Source organism: Erpetoichthys calabaricus, chromosome 8 (genome assembly GCF_900747795.2).
Source record: "Erpetoichthys calabaricus chromosome 8, fErpCal1.3, whole genome shotgun sequence".
Lineage (NCBI taxonomy): Eukaryota > Metazoa > Chordata > Cladistia > Polypteriformes > Polypteridae > Erpetoichthys > Erpetoichthys calabaricus.
In genome coordinates this window covers 128389153-128411836 of record NC_041401.2, presented here as the reverse complement: position 1 = coordinate 128411836, position 22684 = coordinate 128389153, and the positions used below count along the sequence as shown (strand labels likewise).

The following is a 22684-nucleotide window of genomic DNA, read 5'->3' as shown; positions in this document are numbered from 1 at the left end:
TGCTTTTTAAAAAAAAAAAAAAAACAAAACCTTTAGCTATAACTACATTTGTGGTCACCACAAATTATTTGCTCAACATCATGTATATAAAACGAAGAATAGGTTTGGCCTCACCAAAGAGACAAGGCAGACAAGGGAGACTCACTCTGAATAAGAAGGGATCATGTTCTTATCATGTCTGAAGAGTAACAGAATGAGAGTAATACTTCAACAAATTCAAAGAACTTGTAAGATCGTGAATATTTCAGTTTCTCAGAGTCAGTAGAAATCCTACACATGTTTCTTTGGAACTTTAAATTACATGGCTAATACTAAACTACCAGGAAATCATAGATGACTAAATGCAATTATTTTAGAAAAGTTAACTACATTAAGTACCTAATTAAAAAATAATAATAGTACTAATCATACTTGCACAACATTTCTTTACATTCAGTGATAAGTTCTAGTTTGCACTGTTAATTACTGAAAAATGTAAAATCTATTTGCCATAAAAGCTTAAATTTATTTGCAGATATAGCCAGTGCCTTCTCTCATAGCAAGGGAAGGAAATAAAACAGTTAATTAATAAAATCTTATTTTGTTTTATTTAACAGCAAAGCTTTCAGTGCATATTAGTGCATTCAAATTTGGAATTCATTTCGTTTTTTTTTTTTTTTATTAATACAATCTGGTTGACTTTATTTAACAGTGATCTCCACATATCAGAAAAGCAAAAATAAAGAGAACCTTAAATTAAAAGGTTAAGGGCAATAAAGGAGAGATCAAAAAAGAAACAATTTATGGAGATGGGAATACAAAACAACTAACAGAACTAAAAAAAGAGGAAATGAGCTTACATAAATGAATAAAAAATAGAAGCATTAAAAATAAAGACACATAACACCCCCGACTCAAAAAAGGTGAACAAAGAAGGGCATTATAAAATATAAAAATAGAAAAGCAGTGAGGACACAAAGGACAATTGAGAAAAAAAAAAAAAAAAAACACACTGCAGCAAGACACAGCCAGAGTTCGGGGGGCGGGGGTGGGGGGGGGGGGGTATGGGGTTAGATGTTGCTATAAAGAGACTTAAGACAATATTGAATTAAAGAAGAAAGTAGATACAATCATCAGAAAACATAACAGTAAATGAAGGAGAACAGAGTGAAACAGAAAGGTGCAGACTAATCGTTCTCTTGACCAGGTGAACTGAAATAAAATAAAGATGGAATATGGACTTTGTCAAACTTGCTTTGTAGCTTTCTTTCCCTGTCAACTATATGCAATTTCTGACTTGGCTTTTCAAAGCTAGCGGAGTGCGCATCTTAAATATTTTATTCATGCTTCCCCTCTTTCAAGCGTGTAGTCAAACTGATACATCGAATATGGAGGCACTGCCAGCTAGACATTTCCTTTCCCACATTCAGATCATTCACCTCTCTGGTTCATCATTTGATATTTCAAAAGATTATCAGAATGTTTATTATCGATTACTGCACATTAGCTTCCTGTAACCTTTGATACCCCTAATGCAATTTTAAAATTTAAATCATTAATATTTTTACATTTTTTATATTACACATAACATCTTAGAGGCTAATTACACCCTACTTTTTACAGTTACAATAGCCATGCACAACTTAATTTCACAATAGTCTAAAGTACTTCTCAAAACATACACTGTTTTTTGTTATCCTTATGTAAAACACGCAGACAGCTTTTGCACTGTACTTGTGTGTCCTTCCATAAATCAGCCATGAGTCGCAAACATCAATGTAAAGCTTATTGGACTTTTATATAATGCAGCCATCCAGTTTACGAAAAGCAGATCAACACTGAAGCTTCCAGTTATATACATATAGAGTATGATGGGTACATAAAGATGTCTCAGTATTTATAACTCTGAGCATAAACATAATGGAAGGAATGTTTAACAAAATGCCTGACAGACTGATAAGCATTAGCTCTAAGTTTCCTTCAACATACACTACAAATAATTAATTCTAAACCAATAACTGTAGCCACTGGAATGCAGTTCTATATGTTAATTAGCAGGTTTGCATCCTGGTTGCCATTTAGGCTCTCCATCATAGACTGAAACAAAACAGATATGATAAATGCTTTAAATTCTTCTAAGCAGCTGTTGTTTTCCAGTTTTTCACCATACATTTAAATACAATTGCCACCTTATAAAAGCTTTACAGCCATCACAACTGAATCTATCAGATTGTTTTCCATGATGACATTCCATGTGGATTGTCAAAGACACTATATACAACTGGTACTTTCAGTGTGAACAATGGCACATACTGTCATTACTGGAAACAAGAAGGCCCAGGTTAGCCGGTGTCTGTAAAAAGCCCAGCAACTAATAAATGAGAATGTAAAGTGGAAAGAATCAATCAACAATTTTAAATGGCCATTTTTTTTACTCCTCCCTGTGCTATTGCTGCTTAACCTCAGTCCTGCTTTCTCTACTATAGACTTTGGGTGCCTCCTTAAAAGCTATGTTGGATATAATGGAAGCATCTTGTTTTTGGATGATCTATGGTTGCAGTCTTTTCTCATTACTGCCAAATACAGCAATCTATAGCTACTGTACTTTCAGATGTTTTGTTTGACAATATCTGTATATGTTTTCACTGGGACATTAGATTTGCTGAGCCAATGCTCTCTTCACATGCTGAGGGCACCAGGTCCTATCAAAAGAAAAAAAAAATGCATAAAATAACATCTGACTGAACTGATAGACACAATCAGTGTGTGGATATCTGCCAACTTCCAGCACCTAAACACAACACCAAAAAAAAAAAAAAAAAAAACAGCCAGCTCAATTCAATTTAACAAAGCTTGCACAAAATTCTTGTCTTCTGTCATCAGGCTTGACCTCAATAACTTCACTCTTAACTTCAAAAGCTGCATTTTGACCAAAGTCCAACAATTATCTTCTTATATAATACGCTACTGTGACTGTCGATTTGTCTGTCCAGGATTTTAAAACACCTGTAGCTCGCAAACTGTTTAAACTATTGCCCTGAAATTTGGTACACATATACTACGTGACCTTTACTGTCTGCTTCCAGGGTGATTATTTTTATTACTCTTTTTATTTTAATTTTATTTTATTATAGAATCAACTCTCGGCCGCGGCCTACAGGGCAGCAGTGTGGCGCATGCCTATGGGCGCCGTTCTTTTCCCTACCTCCTTCACTTTCACTTACTCTACCTCTTCATATCTTAAATCATTCTTGAGGCAGATCGAAGACTTAAGTAATAGTAAGTGCACTAGCTAATTGCAACACAAACACTGAATCAGTTTTAACGAGAAAAGATGCCAACGGAAGAAGAGAAGAAGCAGGTCGCTAGGGTGGAGAAAAGACGAGCTGCTCACAAAGCAGCAAGCGCATCAACCTCTGAGCAGACGAATGCTAAAACGTACAGAGAAAGAGTAGGAAAACTAAGTCAAGTGTATTTGTGCAGTGCACTGTTACTTGTATACCTATACCTAAGAAAGATTAGTGCCTGACTACTGTAGTTCTCTTGGAAACACTTTATTTCACCATTATTTTTAATATTCTTCCTTCTGGAACAAATTAGAATACAACAGGTTGAAAATGTTGCTGCCAACGTCCTAATATGCAACATGAATTTGAAATCATGGAGGAATTTACAAAAAATTGGAAATAAATTAACAAAAACATCAGAAAAGTCTGTAGGGAGGTGAATTTAGATCCCTAACTATTTAAATTACTCTGCTACTGTAAAGCAAATGTGCTGCACAAAATTAATAAAAAAACACTTTCCAGTCTGCAAAATACTGTATATAAACTGCTCTAAGTGCCAGATTTATATCCAGTTAATCTAATTCATAATCAGAGGGTTTTGGATTAAAACCCTGAAAAATGTACCAGTACATCACAGAACCCTCTCAAGTGCACACAAAGACAAAGGCAACAAATACTCATGTCATCTTATCATGTCTTTGTGATGTGGGAGGCAAACCAAAGTACCCGAGGAAAAACCAATATAGACCTGGAGAGAACAATTAATCTCTACAGAAGCAATGGTTTCAAACCTTAAATGCATTAAATATTCTGCCACATATTTAAAAAGATCACCTTTCCTTTGTCTGCAATATGCGCTCAGGTCCTAACTTGGGATCCTAAGGTGGTTTGTCGTGTGGTGAGTATGCTGTACCCAACTCCTCAAGCATAATAAATAACTGATCTCGTCCTGAAATTACCTTAAAAACTGTGTATATGATGATTAAAGTGTGTTTTCTTTTGTTTCTACACACAAAACATGCACAATCTTCCCAGAAAACCCCCAAAATCAAAACCTTTAAGTAGCTACTTGTGAAGAATGGAGGTTAGGTGACTTTTCCCAAAGGTACACACATTGGGAAGTCTGTAGCTGAGCTATAATCTGAACAGTAACCTTCTGGGCTTCACAAATCATTAGCACAATTAGGCGCTGACATTAGTGCGAAAGCTGCATTTCTAAATCTCCTCTCTGTGCACAGAACTCATTTATTCATTTACTAAACTCATATCACCCTGAATGCATTTGTATAAAAAAATGACTAAAGATGAAAATACCATACAATGCAACAAAGCCCCTTATATTAAAAAGCCTAAAATTTGTACATCAGTTTTAAGACTCTTAATGACCGAGCTGAAAGAAAAAATAAGATTAGCCATTTGCTTTCTGCACATTAACAGTTGAAAAGAATTATTTCTGCAGCATTGGCTGGAGGAACAAATGTATCGCATAAACTTCCCTAGAAAGCCCATCCTTCCAGGCGTTGAAAGCTCATTAGGCTACTCATACATAATCGTTACTGGTGTCGTGTTTAAGTGATCCAGAGGCTGGTGAAGCAGTGCATGGAGAGACATAAACAAATAAGCAAGTGTCTTCAGCATCACACATTTATGGTACTACAGATTAGAAGGAGAAGATTAAAATATAAATAAATAAAAGAAATACTGCAGTAATTAGGTGAAAACAGCAGGAACATGGAAGGCTCTTTCCCTGATCCCCTCTCTGCATTAAACTGCACATCTGTTGTTAGTATGCATGCACTTTATTGGATGAAATGCAAATGCCATTTTTAATCAGACAATGTTCCTAGGTCAGCTTGCTTTAGATTTTAGCTCATGTTCCTAATATATGGTTTGACTTTTTATTAAAAACATTTATTAAAAATTGGTGTGTCGGGTAAATCCATAAAGTTTTCTTCTTTTCACTGTCTTCTTACTCCATCATGCAAACCCAGAATATCAACCTTTATGTCCATGTGACCAAGTGACAGCTGCTTCAAATACAATACAGAACTGTAATGTGTGTTCAGAAAAAAGATGAAGTTACCATAATTTGATAGATCAATGTAAGATTGACAGATAGAGATTATTAGGCCCTCAAGCAATAGATAACTTTAATGCTTATATGTTTCCCCAATTTCAAAAACGTTCTCTATACCAAAAAGAATTGATTACTTTAGATGCCTAAAACACAGGGTCACTTAGGCATTAACTTGCTACCATAAAAAAAATACATAAATAATAAATTATATATATCAAGGTTATTATAGTTTTGCCTTTTTATATTAGTTTTTATTTCTATATTTTTTCTGACCTTACTTGGAAATTCAATTTAGTTTTAGTTTTCCTTCATCATGTATTTTTAGTTTTAGTTTAGTTTTTATTTCACAAAGGTATTTCTATTTTATATCTATTAGTTTCAGATTTAATTTTAGTAATTATGGCATGGAACTCCTATGGAGTTTAGTTTTGTGTCACAATCAGACAGAACTGTACACTTAACAGCTTTGGATACGAGTTTAATGTTAGTGGAAGCTTACTATACTACGTAGTTTACTATCTGGCTTTGTTTTTGTCTGATACAAACAAGCATAATCAAGATTAAATACTGAATATGAATGATTTTATAATTTTAAAAATATTTTCTCATGAAAATCACGGGGTCTTAGGAAGAACAGGGCTCTTAGACTTGAGTCAGAGTGTAGACCCCACCTAACTGTATTGAGGAAAACAAAGAACAACAAGCATGTAGTGTAAAGGTTAGGGGCAGTGAGACTTGAATAGCCCAACATAAAGGACAGTAAACCCATAATGAGCACAGCAAGAGCAAGTAATAGGAGTACGGACAGACATAAAACAACAGATAGACAGCATCTGAGATTAAGAATAATATATACATTATCTAAACCTGTTTATCCAGAGTAGGATTACAGGAAACCTGGAGCCTACCCAAGCAGGTTTGGATGTAAGGCAGGAAAAATACCTGGTATGCAATATGTATGATAAGGCTGATGTTAAGAACAAAACGAATATGATATTTCAACTATCTCTTTTGAGAGAGAGAGAGAAAAACACATTGAAAAATAGAGACAAATATTTTAAAATATAATTCTGCTAATGGATTACTTTCACAATATCAGGTATTTTGAGTTGTAAATATGAACTAAAAAAGATAAATTAATAAATTTAGAATAAATACAAAAACCCATTAGTACGTTTAGTTTTTCATCACTTGACAGACTCTCTTTGCCTACCTACCTTTGTTTGAATCACTTCATTGTTAAACAATGTTTTTAAAGCAAAAGTGATTGGTCAGTAACAATATGCTGATCTTATATGATGATCTAGTCAGTCTCTCGATCAGTGCCGTTTTATTTTCAAAAACCTCCCCTCGACTTTCTTGTATACTCAGATATGGGAATGGATATTTGGGGAGTAAACAGCAAGACAATGATTATAATTTTTATATTATGTACATTAAGGAACCATCAACAACAAATCAAATGAAATTAATAATATATAGAACAATTATTATAAAAGTAAAGTTGAATAAATCGGACTCTGCAACTGAATGAAAAAAAAAAAAAAATCGAGTATGTGTTCAGGTAAAGTACCACTTCTGGGTGATGGATTTGACCCAAAAGTTAATACAGATCTACAATTGTGGTGTAACAACCACATGCCGAATTTTATCCATCTATCCAGTTGCGTTTTTGAGTTATCGTGTTTCCACACACAATTCCAAAAAACTGTATTTTTGGACTCTGGGAGGTCTATAACGTCAAGATTAATCAAAATATCGAAGTCGAATTTTTTCATGATTACTATACTTTCTCTGTACTTCGTATATGACAAAGTAAAAATGATTTCTCCTTTGCGAAGTGACAGGTGAATTGCTGTCAACAAAAAGCAGTCACCTGAGAAATAAACTGAATCGTTACTCACTCGTGATTTTTCTGTCCATATCGTAAACGTTTTGTTGACCAGCACATTCTGATTTCAGCTGTTTGAATTACATCTTTATATACAACAAGCGCAAAGAAAGGTGGCATGTAATTCGCTTTCTATTTCACACGCTTTACACACCCGCACTCAGCCTGCTATCACCGCAAATGCTGTGTGAACACCCGCCCTTCACTGGATGAATATGTGTGGACGGCTTGTGGTGGATGAATTTCTGTTTTAGTGTTAAAACTTACAAGGGTTAAAGACTAACGCAAGAATATTCATTCAAAAACGAAAACTAAAAATATTTTAGTAAATTATTTTATTTCAGTTAGTCTTTCCAGCTACTTTAGTAGTTTTGTTTAGTTTTAGTTTTTCATTTCGGTTTTGTTAATTATTTTATTTCAGTTTACGAAAATGTTTTTTTAACAATAGTTTCAGTTTTGATTTTAGTTTTCGTTAACTATAATAACCTTGATATATATCAAGGTTATATTATATATTATACTAGCCAATCCGCGGCGCATACACCGCATAATCCGCGACAAATATGATTCCTCTTAGATGGTGCTGTCGCGTCCACCCTCGCTCTCGAAACATACACACTGCCTGGTGCACATGTGCCCGCTCGCAAGAGCAACTAACAGAGACCCACCCACCAACTGTAAGACCATGGGATACCCCTCACAAACTGTTCTACATGCCGCATACAGCGATTCACACAGAGGTGGATGTGGAGTGTAGCAGTATCCAAGGGTCTTAGAGTTGGTGGGCGTGGCTCCGTCCTGCGTGCTTTCATGGGTGTCTTGCTTGTGCTGGCGGCGGCTTAGTGAATTATATACAGGAGCAGGTCATAAAATTAGAATATCATGACAAAGTTGATTTATTTCAGTAATTCCATTCAAAAAGTGAAACTTGTATATTTGATTCATTCATTACACACAGACTGATGTATTTCAAATGTTTATTTCTTTTAATGTTGATGATTATAACTGACAACTAATGAAAGTCCCAAATTCAGTATCTCAGAAAATTAGAATATTGTGAAAAGGTTCAATATTGAAGACACCTGGTGCCACACTCTAATCAGCTAATTAACTCAAAACACCTGCAAAAGCCTTTAAATGGTCTCTCAGTCTAGTTCTGTAGGCTACACAATCATGGGGAAGACTGCTGACTTGACAGTTGTCCAAAAGACGACCATTGACACCTTGCACAAGGAGGGCAAGACATAAAAGGTCATTGCTAAAAAGGCTGGCTGTTCACAGAGCTCTGTGTCCAAGCACATTAATAGAGAGGCGAAGGGAAGGACAAGATGTGGTAGAAAAAAGTGTACAAGCAATAGGGATAACCGCACCCTGGAGAGGATTGTGAAACAAAACCCATTCAAAAATGTGGGGGAGATTCACAAAAAGTGGACTGCAGCTGGAGTCAGTGCTTCAAAAACCACCACGCACAGACGTATGCAAGACATGGGTTTCAGCTGTCGCGTTCCTTGTGTCAAGCCACTCTTGAACAAGAGACAGCGTCAGAAGCGTCTCGCCTGGGCTAAAGACAAAAAGGACTGGACTGCTGCTGAGTGGTCCAAAGTTATGTTCTCTTATGAAAGTAAATTTTGCATTTCCTTTGGAAATCAAGGTCCCAGAGTCTGGAGGAAGAGAGGAGAGGCACAGAATCCACGTTGCTTGAGGTCCAGTGTAAAGTTTCCACAGTCAGTGATGGTTTGGGGTGCCATGTCATCTGCTGGTGTTGATCCATTGTGTTTTCTGAGGTCCAAGGTCAACGCAGCCGTCTACCAGGAAGTTTTAGAGCACTTCATGCTTCCTGCTGCTGACGAAATTTATGGAGATGCAGATTTCATTTTCCAACAGGACCTGGCACCTGCACACAGTGCCAAAGCTACCAGTACCTGGTTTAAGGACCATGGTATCCCTGTTCTTGATTGGCCAGCAAACTCGCCTGACCTTAACCCCATAGAAAATCTATGGGGTATTGCGAAGAGGAAGATGCAATACGCCAGACCCAACAATTCAGAAGAGCTGAAGGCCACTATCAGAGCAACATGGGCTCTCATAACACCTGAGCAGTGCCACAGACTGATCGACTCCATGCCACGCCGCATTGCTGCAGTAATCCAGGCCAAAGGAGCCCCAACTAAATACTGAGTGCTGTACATGCTCATACTTTTCATGTTCATACCTTTCAGTTGGCCAACATTTCTAAAAATCCTTTTTTTGCATTGGTCTTAATTGATATTTTAATTTTCAGAGAAATTTGGGACTGTCATTAGTTGTCAGTTATAATCGTCAACATTAAAAGAAATAAACATTTGAAATACATCAGTCTGTGTGTAATGAATGAATCTAATATACAAGTTTCACTTTTTGAATGGAATTACTGAAATAAATCAACTTTGTCATGATATTCTAATTATGACCAGCACCTGTATATTATTTATATATATATATATATATTTATTATGTATAGGTTATATAATATATATGTATATATACACACACACATACACATACATATACACACACACATGCATACAGGCGCTTTGCTCGCCCACCCCCGGGTTTGGTTTACCGGATATACAATTTAAAGAGATTCTTATTTTCATGGGAATTGTTACATATGCATTACTGTATTTTCACTTTTACTTTAAAACTTTTGTAAAAACAATATTTGGAATGAACGCATTGAATTTTGATTCCGTGTTTGGACTTACATTGTGACAACGCAATGTATATCTTCTTGTGAGTGAATATCGCTTTGTCATTAACATGTCATCTAGAACATATAAATTTTATCAGGACAATAATTTAATAAGAGCTAAGAGCGCAGGAAGTGTGTTTGATAAAGCATTCACACAACTGAGGTTAGATGACCGTGGTCTTGTTTGAAAATAGTTGTAAGTTGGGTGTGACTTGAAAGAATCTCATGTTAAAAGTCTCTGTCTCACGGGACTTCATACCGCAACAACATTTATGGAATCTTTTAATTCTCGCTGGCAACACAAATTAGACGATCTACAAGTCTCCGACTTAAAGTTTAAATCCGAACAATATATTCGATCTCTTCCATTATTTCACCAAGTAATAATTTCCGTTTGTTTGCATCATTGCGATCTTTCCTATCCTTTTTTTGAGACTTTGGAATATTCGTACTTCCATGATCTCTAACCTGCTGTGATTGTGTACCACGCCAACATTTTTGAATTCTTTATAACATTCTACTTTGCCATCTACTCTTTGTCCTTTATTTCCAGCCCCAGGCGTGGTTACATCTCTTTCTTGCAGGGCGTATAACACTGCTCGCGTTGTGATGGGGGGGCTGAATGCACACTAAGGAGATGCACACTGCTGGCTTGCTGCTGCTGGCTAGCTGCGTGTTCTGCTTGTCGCGCCGTCGTGTCAATCATTTAAAAGCCTGTACAGCAGCTGTCCTTTTGTCTCACTGCCTTGTTTTGCATGACATCAAAGTGTCTTCCAAGAAGATCACGTCTCATCTCCCTCCCAAGATATATAATAAAAATATATATATAAAAAATAAATAAAAGAGAGATGTATATATAAAAAAAAATAATAATAATAATAACCAGACTGGGCTCGGGGCTTTACTAGAAAACCGTCTGGAATATATTACAGTACTGTGCAAAAGTTTTAGGCAGGTGTGAAAAAATGCTATAAACAAATAATGCTTTCAAAAATTGAAGTGTTAATCATTTATTTTCATCAATCAACAAAATGCAGTGAATGAACAAAAGAGAAATCTAAATCAAATCAATATTTGGTGTGACCACCCTTTGCCTTCAAAACAGCATCAATTCTTCTAGGTACACTTGCACACAGTTTTTGAAGGAACTCGGCTGGTAGGTTGTTCCAGACATCTTGGAGAACTAACCACAAATCTTCTGTGGATGTAGGCTTCCTCACATCCTTCTGTCTCGTCATGTAATACCAGACACACTCAATGATGTTGAGATCAGGGCTCTGTGGGGGCCATACCATCACTTCCAGGACTTCTTGTTCTTCTTTACGCTGAAGATAGTACTTAATGACTTTGGTTGTATGTTTGGGGTCGTTGTCCTGCTGCAGAATAAATTTGGGGCCAATCATACGCCTCCCTGATGGTATTGCATGATGGATAAGTATCTGCCTGTATTTCTCAGCATTGAGAAAACCATTACTCCTGACCAAATCTCCAACTCCATTTGCAGAAATGCAGCCCCAAACGTTCAAGGAACCTCCACCATGCTTCACTGTTGCCTGCAGACACTCATTATTGTACCGCTCTCCAGCCCTTCGACGAACAAACTGCCTTCTGCTACAGCCAAATATTTCTAATTTTGACTCATCAGTCCAGAGCACCTGCCGCCATTTTTCTGCAACCCAGTTCCTATGTTTTTGTGCATACTTGAGTCCCTTGGCCTTGTTTCCACATCGGAGGTATGGCTTTTTGGCTGCAACTCTTCCATGAAGACCACTTCTGGCCAGACTTCTCCGGACAGTAGATGGGTGTACCTGGGTCCCACTGGTTTCTGCCAGTTCTGAGCTGATGGCACTGCTGGACATGTTCCGATTTCGAAGGGTAATAAGCTTGATGTGTCTTTCATCTGCTGCACTAAGTTTCCTTGGTCGACCACTGTGTCTACGATCCTCAACGTTGCCCGTTTCTTTGTGCTTCTTCAAAAGAGCTTGAACAGCACATCTTGAAACCCCAATCTGCTTTGAAATCTTTGTCTGGGAGAGACCTTGCTGATGCAGTATAACTACCTTGTGTCTTGTTGCTGTGCTCAATCTTGCCATGACATGAAACGGTCTTCTACAACCTCACCTTAGTAGCAGAGTTTTGGCTCACCCAGTTTTAAGCCTCCTACACAGCTGTTTTTGTTTCAGTTCATGACTGTGTTTCAACCTACGTGTGACATTGATGATCATACACCGGACTATAATCCTACAAAATCCCTGACTTTGTGCAAGTGTACCTATAAGAATTGATGCTGGTTTGATGCAAAAGGTAGTAACACCAAATATTGATTTGATTTAGATTTTTCTTTTGTTCACTCACTTAGTATTTTGTAAATTGATAACAATAAATAATCATTTATATTTCTGAAAGCATTCTTTGTTTACAGCATTTTTTCACACCTAAAACTTTTGCACAGTACTGTATATACATACACACACGCACACATAGATATATTCACATTTTGGTAGGTTTCAGCCTTGTGCTTAAATCTATAAATTCATTCTTTCTCCGTATCAAGCAACACTCCAAAGATGTTCAATTGGATTCAAGTCCACGCTCTGGCTGAGCAACTCAGATATACCCAAAGTTACCCCTAAGCCACGCCTGTATGGTCTTTGCTTTGTGCTTAGGGTGTCTGTCCTGTTGGAAGGAGAACTTTTAGCCAGGTCTGAGGTCCAGAGTGCTCTGCAGCAGGTTTTCATTAAAGATATCTCTATACTTTGTTCCATTCAGCTTTTCCTAAAAACCCTGCCTAGTCTCCCACTTCCGGCAATTGAAAAACAGTCCTACAGCACAATGCTGCAACCACTATGCTTCATTATTGGAACAGCATTGCACAGGTGATAAGCTATACCTGGTCCTCCAGGCATAATGCTCATGTAGATTTCATCAGACCAGGGAATCTCATTTCTCACAGTCCAAGAGTCCTTTAGGTGCCTTTTTGCAAACTTCAAGTGGGCTTCCATGTGTCTTTTACTGAGGAAAGGCTTCTGTCTGACCCATTTGTCATAAATCCCAGTCTGGTAGAGTGTTGCAGTGATAGTTGTTTCTAGCGATGTTTCTCCCATCTCCATACAGGTTTTTTGGAGCTCATACAGTGTGACCATTGGGTTCTTGTACACTTCTCTTACCATGGCCCTTCTCTCACAATTGCTTAGTTTGGTTGAGCAGCCGGTTGACCAAAAAGGATCATGGTTGTTTTAAACATCCTCCCTTTAAGAATTATGAAGACCATTGTGCTTTTAGGAACCTTCAGTGCTGCAAGACTTTTTTGTAGCCTTCCCTAGATCTGTACCTCAACACAATCCTGTCTGCAAAAAATTCCTTCAACCTCATGAATTGTTTTTTTCTCAATGTGGGAACATATTTAGACAGGTGTGTGGCTCTTTTGATCATGCCTAACCAATTGTCCCAAATGAAGTGGGTAAGAGGCTGAAAAGACACTACTCCATATACATTTACCTAGCTTTCATTAAATGCACAGAGAACTTTAAGAAAAATACTCAATTATTTCCTTTGGAAGACATCTTCACTTAAACGGGTTATGCACCCCTGCTCTTTACAAGAGGTAGAACATCTTTTGCTGATTTTTCTGGCATCATAACTACTTCACTCTAACCTGCAGGCTCGTCTTTAATATGGGAAAACCACCAAACCACCCAAGCTCTATGTAACAGAGGTCCGATGTTAACAGAACAACAATCATTCATATAGCTTATACAGAGTGAAGTATAACAAAGTCTAAGGTAAAAACATCAAAAAGCAGTTTCTATGCTGCAGTGTCTAACTAGCTAAGTGCAGGTTGTCTCCATACATTCTGACTTAAGCACACATCGCCATCAGTGTACTATATATCATTCTGCATATTTTTACCAGTAAGCTAAGGTAAAACAAAGCCTGAATTTACCATGAACAGGGAACTTGCAAGTCACTCTCCTGAGTAAAGTGTGGCTGCATAGATTAACAATCTTTTGCTTCAACTTTATTGGGTCCAGGCTTGTTGCCATGGAAACTGTATGTATGTCTGTAGGGTCTATGCCTGAGAAACATGCATACTGTATAAACTTGTTCTTTCAAGGAATCTGAACAGGAACATAAAGGTGGACCCAAATTTGGCCAAAGCTAGTGCAATTCAAAATTACTGTCTCAACACAAATGCCTTAAATCCATTTCCAAGAGAGTTACACAAAATCAGAATATAAGTAGGTGCTGCTACAGACTGTCATTCCAGGACTCAAAAAGGACACTATTCCCTTATACATCATAGGCATTAGAAACAATAGGATAACAAAACAAAATAATGGGGGAAAACAAAAAGACATTTATATGCTTGTTATCAGAAACCAAAGCTGATAAAGTGAAAAACAGGGTCATATGGTTAAAGATTAAGTTCAGTATTTTTCAGCTCCAAGTTATTTCTTCACAAACATGGTGTAATATAAATATTTTAGTTTGTCACATAAAACTATAATCTAAAGTGAAGCATATTCTACTCCTGTAATTTATAATGGAGCCAATGGGCAGAGTCACAATATGATGAAACATGCATATATAGGGCTTCTTCAAGAATCAAGACATCGGGTTCATCAACAACTGGGACCTCTTTTGGGAAAGACCGCGTTTCTTCAAGTGAGAAGGCCTGCATCCGAACAATTTTGGCGCCTGGGTCCTCTCCGAAAACATATCTAAGGTAATTCGTTTATCTTGACTATCTATCTCTGCTCTTAACCCCTTCCGAAATGCTACTGCTGTGCTAGGACATGAGAATTATTTAACAAAATCTTCCATAAAAGTGCACAACATAAATACTGTAATAACCAATCTCAATGCATGTAGAAAATCTAGGCAATACAGCATAAACACCAATAATTTAATTAAAATTACTACTTTAGATGAACAATGTATTAAAACTATAAAAACAGATTATAGATTAAACAAAAAATACACACAGAGCAGCGCTAATAAAAATAACTTAGTTCCTGTTCCAATTATCAATAACACACATAGTATTCATCTCTGCCCCTCTGAAACATTAAATATGGCTCTATTAAATGTTAGAGCTTTAACTAACAAGACGTTTTTTATCAACGATCTTATTAGTGATAAAAAAATAGATTTTATTGCACTAAGTGAAACGTGGCTTAACTCAGATGGCACAGCTGTTTTAATCGAATCTGCGCCTCCGGATTACAGTTTTACTCGTGCAGATCGCCAAGGAAAAAGAGGCGGCGGCTTGGCAAACATTTACTCAAAACGGTTAAAATGTAAAGATGTCAGTTTTGGTGAATTCAAGTCCTTTGAGTATCTCGCCGTTGTTATCCATGGAGATTCTCAAGTTCTAGTATTATCCGTGTATAGACCTCCAAAATTCAATGGGTCTTTTTTTGAGGAATTCTCTGACTTAATGTCAATTTTATTTACGAACTATGACACACTATTAATAGTCGGTGACTTTAATTTTCATATAGATAATCAGTGTTACCAAAAAGTAAAAGAATTTATGAACCTCCTGGACGCTTTTGATTTGAGACAGCTCGTTAATCAGCCTACACATAAAGCAGGTCATACGTTAGACTTAGTGATTACTAAAGGACTAAAAGTTGATAAAGCAGGTCATTGATACGGGTCTATCAGACCATTTTCTTCTACTTTTTAATATAGAAATAATGATAGAAAACACTCATGAGAAGCATATTGTTAAAAAACGCTTCTTTGACTCATCAGCAGCTTTAAAACTTACAAACATTCTAAGCAATCAGTCAGTTTATAGTGCCAACTATAATAGAGAGGATAATGTAAATAGTAAGGTGGAAAGATTTAATACTAAAGTGAGAGCTGCTGTTGACATAGTTGCACCTGAAAAGACAGTTAAAAAACTTTCTAGCATTGTTATACCATGGAAGACCCAAAGAGTGTTTGATTTAAAGAGAACATGCCGTAGAGCTGTGCGTAAATGGAGGAAGACTAAACTAACTATCCACTATGAAATATTAAAAGTTAAAATAACAGAATACAATAACACAGAGCGTCTTGAGAGGCGTTGCTATTTCTCTAAGATTATAAATAACAATGCTAATAATCCCAGAGTCTTATTCTCGATGATTGATCGTCTGTTAAACCCAGGTAACTCAAAGGAATGCCTCCTAAGTATTTCTAGTAAAACCTGTGAGGCTATTGCTGTATTTTTCAATCAAAAAATTAATGATATTAGAAATAACAGTATATCTCCCCAACACTAAGGATCCTCCTAAACCCCAGTATTCAGTTATAAACAAATTAAACTCTTTCACTAGGATAGATTTACCTGAATTACATAAAATAATTTCTCAAATGAAACCCTCCACCTGCATCCTTGACCCAATACCAACAAATTTTTTCAAAGAAGTATCGGGCGTGCTAATTGATAATGTTCTTGACATAGTAAATTCGTCATTAGATACGGGGGTCTTCCCAGACTGTCTTAAGACTGCTGTAGTTAAACCCCTACTTAAGAAAAATAACCTCGACCCCTCTGCTCTTGAAAATTTTAGACCCATCTCTAACCTGCCTTTTCATAAGTAAAATTCTAGAGAAGGCAGTCATTATGCAGTTAAATGAGCACCTCAATAAACATGCTATTCTTGATAAATTTCAGTCAGGTTTTAGAACAAATCACAGCACAGAAACTGCACTCGTTAAAGTAGTAACTGATTTGCGGGTAAATGCAGACAGAGGTCTTTTATCTGTTCTTGTCCTCTTAGATCTGAGTGCTGCATTTGACACCACTGACCATAATATTCTTAGAAATCGCCTTAGTCAATGGGTGGGCCTCTCTGGCAGCGTCTTAAATTGGTTTGAATCCTACCTGGCAGGGAGAAAATTCTTTGATAGTTGTGGTAATTACAACTCAAAGACACGTGATATCCTATATGGTGTTCCACAAGGCTCTATCCTGGGTCCGCTGCTCTTCTCAATTTACATGCTTCCGTTAGGTCAGATTATCTCAGGGCACAACGTGAGCTACCACAGCTATGCTGATGACACACAGCTGTATTTATCAATTGCACCTGATGACCCCGATTCTCTTGATTCATTAACACAATGTATAACTTGTATATCAGAATAGATGAATAGTAACTTTCTCAAATTAAATAAAGAGAAAACTGAAATCTTAGTGATTGGCAATAATGGATACAATGAGGCTATTAGAAATAAACTGGATGCATTAGGATTAAAAGTCAAATCGGAGGTAAAAAGCTTAGGGGTAACTGTTGACTGTAATCTAAATTTTAAATAGCATATTAATCAGATCACTAGGACAGCATTTTTTCACTTAAGAAACATAGCAAAAGTTAGACCTCATATCATTGAAAGATGCTGAGAAATTAGTTCACGCGTTTGTTTTCAGTCGACTAGATTACTGTAACGCACTCCTCTCAGGACTACCCAAAAAAGACATAAATCGTTTGCAACTAGTGCAGAATGCAGCTGCTAGAATCCTAACCAGGAAAAGAAAATCCAAGCACATCTCTCCAGTTTTGATGTCACTACACTGGTTACCTGTGTCATTCAGGATTGACTTTAAAATTCTGCTTATGGTTTATAAAGCCTTAAATAATCTCGCCCCATCTTATATATCGGAATGTCTGACGTCTTATATTCCAAATCATAACCTCAGATCCTCAACTGAGTGTCTCCTTAGAATTCCAAGAGTAAAACTTAAAAGAAGTGGTGAGGCGGCCTTCTGCTGTTATGCACCTAAAATCTGGAATAGCCTGCCAGTAGGAATTCGCCAGGCTAATACAGTTGAGCACTTTAAAAAAACTGCTGAAAACACATTACTTTAACATGGCCTTTTCATAACTTTATTGTAATTTAAATCCTGATACTATGTATATCCAATTCATTTTAATAACTATTCATGGTGGCTCTAAAATCTGTACTAACCCCTACTCTCTCTTCTGTTTCCTTTTGCGGTGTCCTTTTGGTGGTGGCTTGTGCCACCACCATCTACTCAAAGCACCATGATGTTCCAAAAATGATGGATGGATTAAAAGCCAGAAGTCTGTATGACCATCAGCATCAAGTGGCTCCGTGAGAACCCTAACTACAAAGAGGACTATTTCATTTATGTTAGGTAGAATGCCCAGTGGGGACTGGGCGGTCTCGTGGCCTGGAACCCCTACAGATTTTATTTTTTTTCTCCAGCCTTCTGGAGTTTTTTTTTTGTTTTTTCTGTCCACCCTGGCCATCGGACCTTACTCCTTTTCTATGTTAACTAATGTTGTCTTATTTTAATTTCTTATTTTGTCTTTTATTTTTCTTTTCTTCATTATGTAAAGCACTTTGAGCTACTTTTTGTATGAAAATGTGCTATATAAATAAATGTTGTTGTAGTTATTTTTTTTAATTTGTAAAATATGCTTCACTTTTGAATGCAATTTTATGTTGCAAACTAATATATACCATGATTGTGAAGAAATAACTTTGATTTGAATAAAACTACTAACTTATCCTTTAAAGCTGCTTCACTGTCAGTGCCTTAGGGTCTCTGCCAAATAACTGAATAAATTCCACCTTCATCCCATACGAGCTGCAAGGCAAATCCCAAGTGGATTATCTTGAGAGAGAGAAATGTACAAGATGAACCCTCTACATCATGATGTCACATGCAATAAGCTATTTATTAAAAAAGGGGACATCTCCCTTAATATTTTTTAAAGATTTGTATCCAATCAACACATATACAAGAATCTCAAGTTAGCTGAATCCTCATCCTTCATATTTGAGATGGTGTTTCAGTTTTATTGATACTCCTCATAATAACACTAACTAGTACTGATGGAATAATTGTTTCAAACAGGTGGTCTCTTTCTTCAGTCACCTTTCACATTTTCAACTTCATACAGATATTCAACTTCAGTCACATTATTTAAATGTTACAGGCATAATTGCTTTGTGAAACTTTCAAAATCATTACAATCTTATCACAATTTCAGATAATTGCAGAATTTCTCTAGCTGGTAATAAAACAAATGCTACAGAAAAGTAAAAAAAATCACTTGATTAATAATAACAAGAAAGATAATAAAAGTACAACTGAAGGGAGAAATGCAACTTTGAATCAATCAATAAACCAATGCATTTTATTCTTAAACACGAGGGCTGTGAAAAACAAAGAGCAAATCACTAATCACACACATGCTTTCAAAAAGATAACAAAATATACACTTTCATCCTCCTCTGTCAGTCCAATTAGTGGAATCACAAGTAATGTCCTTTAAGTGAACAGGCTACATTATATCAAACTTAAAATATTATTCTAACCTCCAACACCGAAATTTATTTAATTGTGATATGACCGCAGCATTCTTGGCATGCCTGTTTCACAAAAGCCAACGAGGCACTAGAACCTTGTTGTGTTCAACTGGTCCATTCTCGAAAGACTGGTTGCTCTATAGAGTAGAAAATGAACAAAATACAGCTCTCCCTGATTTGCTTGTTTTAAAACATACAGTTGACCTCTTGTCATATAAAAACTATGTATATCTACTACTCCCAGTACCAGCTAAATGTAACAAACAGTATGTACAGATACTAAGCCTTTACCATTTACTTTATGATGAGATATTTCTCATTTTATTGACAGTGCCACTTTGTCATCACCATCAACAAATAATAACAATATGCAAGAACAAGCCAGGACAAATGTTGCTAAAGACAGCCAAGCTGAAGTTAAGTCAACTAATGGGCCCATTTTACCTCTTTTTACACAAGACATTTTGCACCTCATATGGCAGAAATATCTGAAGAAACAACTCAAATTTGAAATCTGAGTGCACAGATCACAGGTCTACACAAATGTATATGCATTTTTCCGATTCATATGTCAACTGCAAAATATTTCTTCTATGAATTCTAAACAGACGTAATGTCTTTACAGGAACCGATGTATATAAGGTTATTCGCACCCATATATTATAGCACTTGCTAAATATCTTGCACAGCCATATATTGTTCCTGGAAGTTGAAATGTATAACTTATGACCAAAATTTAAATTTATTTGTAGGCAAAGACAATTAATACTGACAAGCAGCTTAACAGTAGCAAGGGAAACAAAATGCTCCACACTAGTCTTCCATAAACAAAACACCATCTGGAAGTAAAAGAATGTAACTCAACAAATGGATAATAATAAAGCATCCTATAAGGCACTTGAGACTATGAAAAGTATACTAATTCACCATTGTGGTATGACCAAAACGGGCAACATAATCAAAAAAGGTTCTACTCTAGTACTACTGCTTGCAGCCTTTCATTCTAACCATATTTAACTAGCTGAACAACCATCTGTTATGCTAAAGGGTAACAGACTTTATTAAATTTTATTACAATGCATCTCATGTATATCTACGTCTTACACTCAAATAACTGGCATGGTCTTCTGTTCTGTAGTCTACAAAATGCTAAGCTCAAATCTTTTCCTGAAATGTGCTAGACCAAACCATTGAACTTCATGGCTCTCTCACCAATTTGCCCCATTCTCCACTTCGGTGAAGCAATAATGCTTCCTCCAATCCAGAAGAATTCTTCAGCCAGGCGAGATACAGAAACCTTCTGCCTTAAGACGGGTGAGGTAAACACAGCCGGTGCGCCACATGCCACATTTGCCATCGTTGCCTTAACCCAGTATGACGAATAGATCAATGAATAAACACTAGTCTTTCAGAAAGCTGGAAAAAGACTGTCTTCCATCCTGGAGAATTAACAGCAATTTGGAAGGGAAAAAAAAAAAAAAAAAAAAGTCGTCATCCCTGGTCTACACAGAGATCTCATCAAAAGCAGCAGGCAGTCGTGCTGGTCAGAAGTAGAAGCCAGTTTTGAAATAAATCAGGGATGAGTTGTTGGACTGACGCATTTACTTTGAGAAACATTGCATTAGGAATCTCCAATCAGGGTCTCCTTATGCTTCCACAAGACACCATGCCCTACTGATTTTTCCATCCTTTATTAATGTCCTAACAAGTTCACACGAAGAGTCCTTTTTGCTTTCATTTCCATGTTAAGGCAGCACAAATTCTTCACTGGGAATGACAAGGAATAAAATCCCAAACTGGCCAAAACTAAAGCCTTTTCAGAGCCGTTCGCTACTCCTTTCCCAAAACATGATCTCCATTTTCCTATGGGCATATGCCTTGTGATATCCTAACAGCTGACTGTAATAAACATTAGATGCTAAATACAGTCAACGAGCATGTCAGTTGGTTTTAAATCCTCCCATATCTGTAATCCAGGGCTGAGCTACTGACTTACTCCAGATAAAGGATTTGTGGATTGCGTATCACCATCGAAACAGGGGGAAAATAAGGAAAAAAAAAAAAAAAGCATGAGGGAGGGAGAAGCACCACACACTACGTCACTGATTTCAAACATAGCCGGGTGTAATTAAGCAGTCTTCTTCATCTCGGAAGTGGCCCCAGTGGGAGCTGTGAGGGATCCAAATGCCTAGAAGTCAAATGAAGCCTCCTCTGGCTGTGACTGCAGTGATCATGAAGGGCACTTTTCAGTTTGGATTTTAATCCCTCCCCAGTTCCCAAATCCATATGCCTGTCAGCCCAAGCAGCGTCAGGTAGTAAACACTGCTCAGGTCTAAACCCTCACTTGTGTGTACAGTGGCATGCATCTCCCTGGAGAATTAATCAGCACGGAAAACGACTGCTGACACTTGGTGCTCGGCTGCCGCTCCTGGCGTGCCTTCCTCTGAGCATGTAGAACCTGCACTGCATGAAAGCACCAAGGGCTCAAAAGGCTTCAATTAGAAAACTGTAGACAAGGACTGCTTTTAAGTTTACACTTTCAAAACGAAACGGAGTGCAAACTCTTTGGTCTGGGAGACTTATAGCATCATAGGTCAGCTGATATAACATGGATGCTTACTGAACTCTGACTCAATTCTTTGGCCCTTCTGACACCATGTTCCCCTGCTTCCTCTCATTTTCTAAGGAGACACACAGAGCAGGTAATACTTTAACTTCAATGAGAATCTGAGCCAAGTCTCCTTGCCTTATTGTTGGAACTTATTAGGTCACTGCCAAACCAAAAATGAGGGCATGTTCAAAGAGTTTTTGGACTTACTACCAGGATGAGCTTGTTCCTCAGACATTCTGAAATAGAAGGACCTAATGAGTGATAAACCACAAGATAAACTTCACTCACTTTTCAGACAAACTTCTGCAATAATCAGAAAATCAGCAAGAAAAAAAAAACCAAAAGAAAAACTAACTGGACATTAAAAGATGTAAGGCACAGCAAGCAATTATTCACCCAAAATATGAAACCACTTGCTATAAGTTTGTCATGGCAAGGTGAAGCATTGATTAGCACTGCTGGCTCAAGGTTGCAAAAAAAACTCAGTTTGAATTCTGGCACAGTCATTTTGTGAATGTTATATGTTCTCCCTCAAACATTTGCAAATACAAGGATTAAAAACTTATTCATATCCGTGCGTGTGTATCCAGAGATGGGGTCAGTTATGGGACAGCATCCCATTCAGGGCTAGTTTGGTATATTCTCACAGAAAACAAAGCACTCAAAGGGCTATGAAAGGACTAGCTCTGCTTTTAGAAAAGATTTAGACACTAGCATTGCATTTTGGTCACTTCACTAAGGCTGATGAGGCTCACTGGTTTCTAGGAAAAAAATC

At 37.0% G+C, this 22684-nt stretch overlaps 1 protein-coding gene across 1 annotated transcript in view; it reads right to left on the bottom strand.

Moving 5' to 3' along the window:
- Positions 1-21320, bottom strand: part of plch2a (phospholipase C, eta 2a) — a 215978-nt gene extending 194658 nt beyond the window's left edge. Inside the window, exon 1 of the mRNA XM_051931361.1 lies at positions 20511-21320. Coding sequence (XP_051787321.1) covers positions 20511-20655 — 145 coding nt within the window. The 5' untranslated portion in view covers positions 20656-21320. The remainder of the gene's footprint in view (positions 1-20510) is intronic.
- Between the last annotated feature and the right edge of the window lie 1364 nt (positions 21321-22684).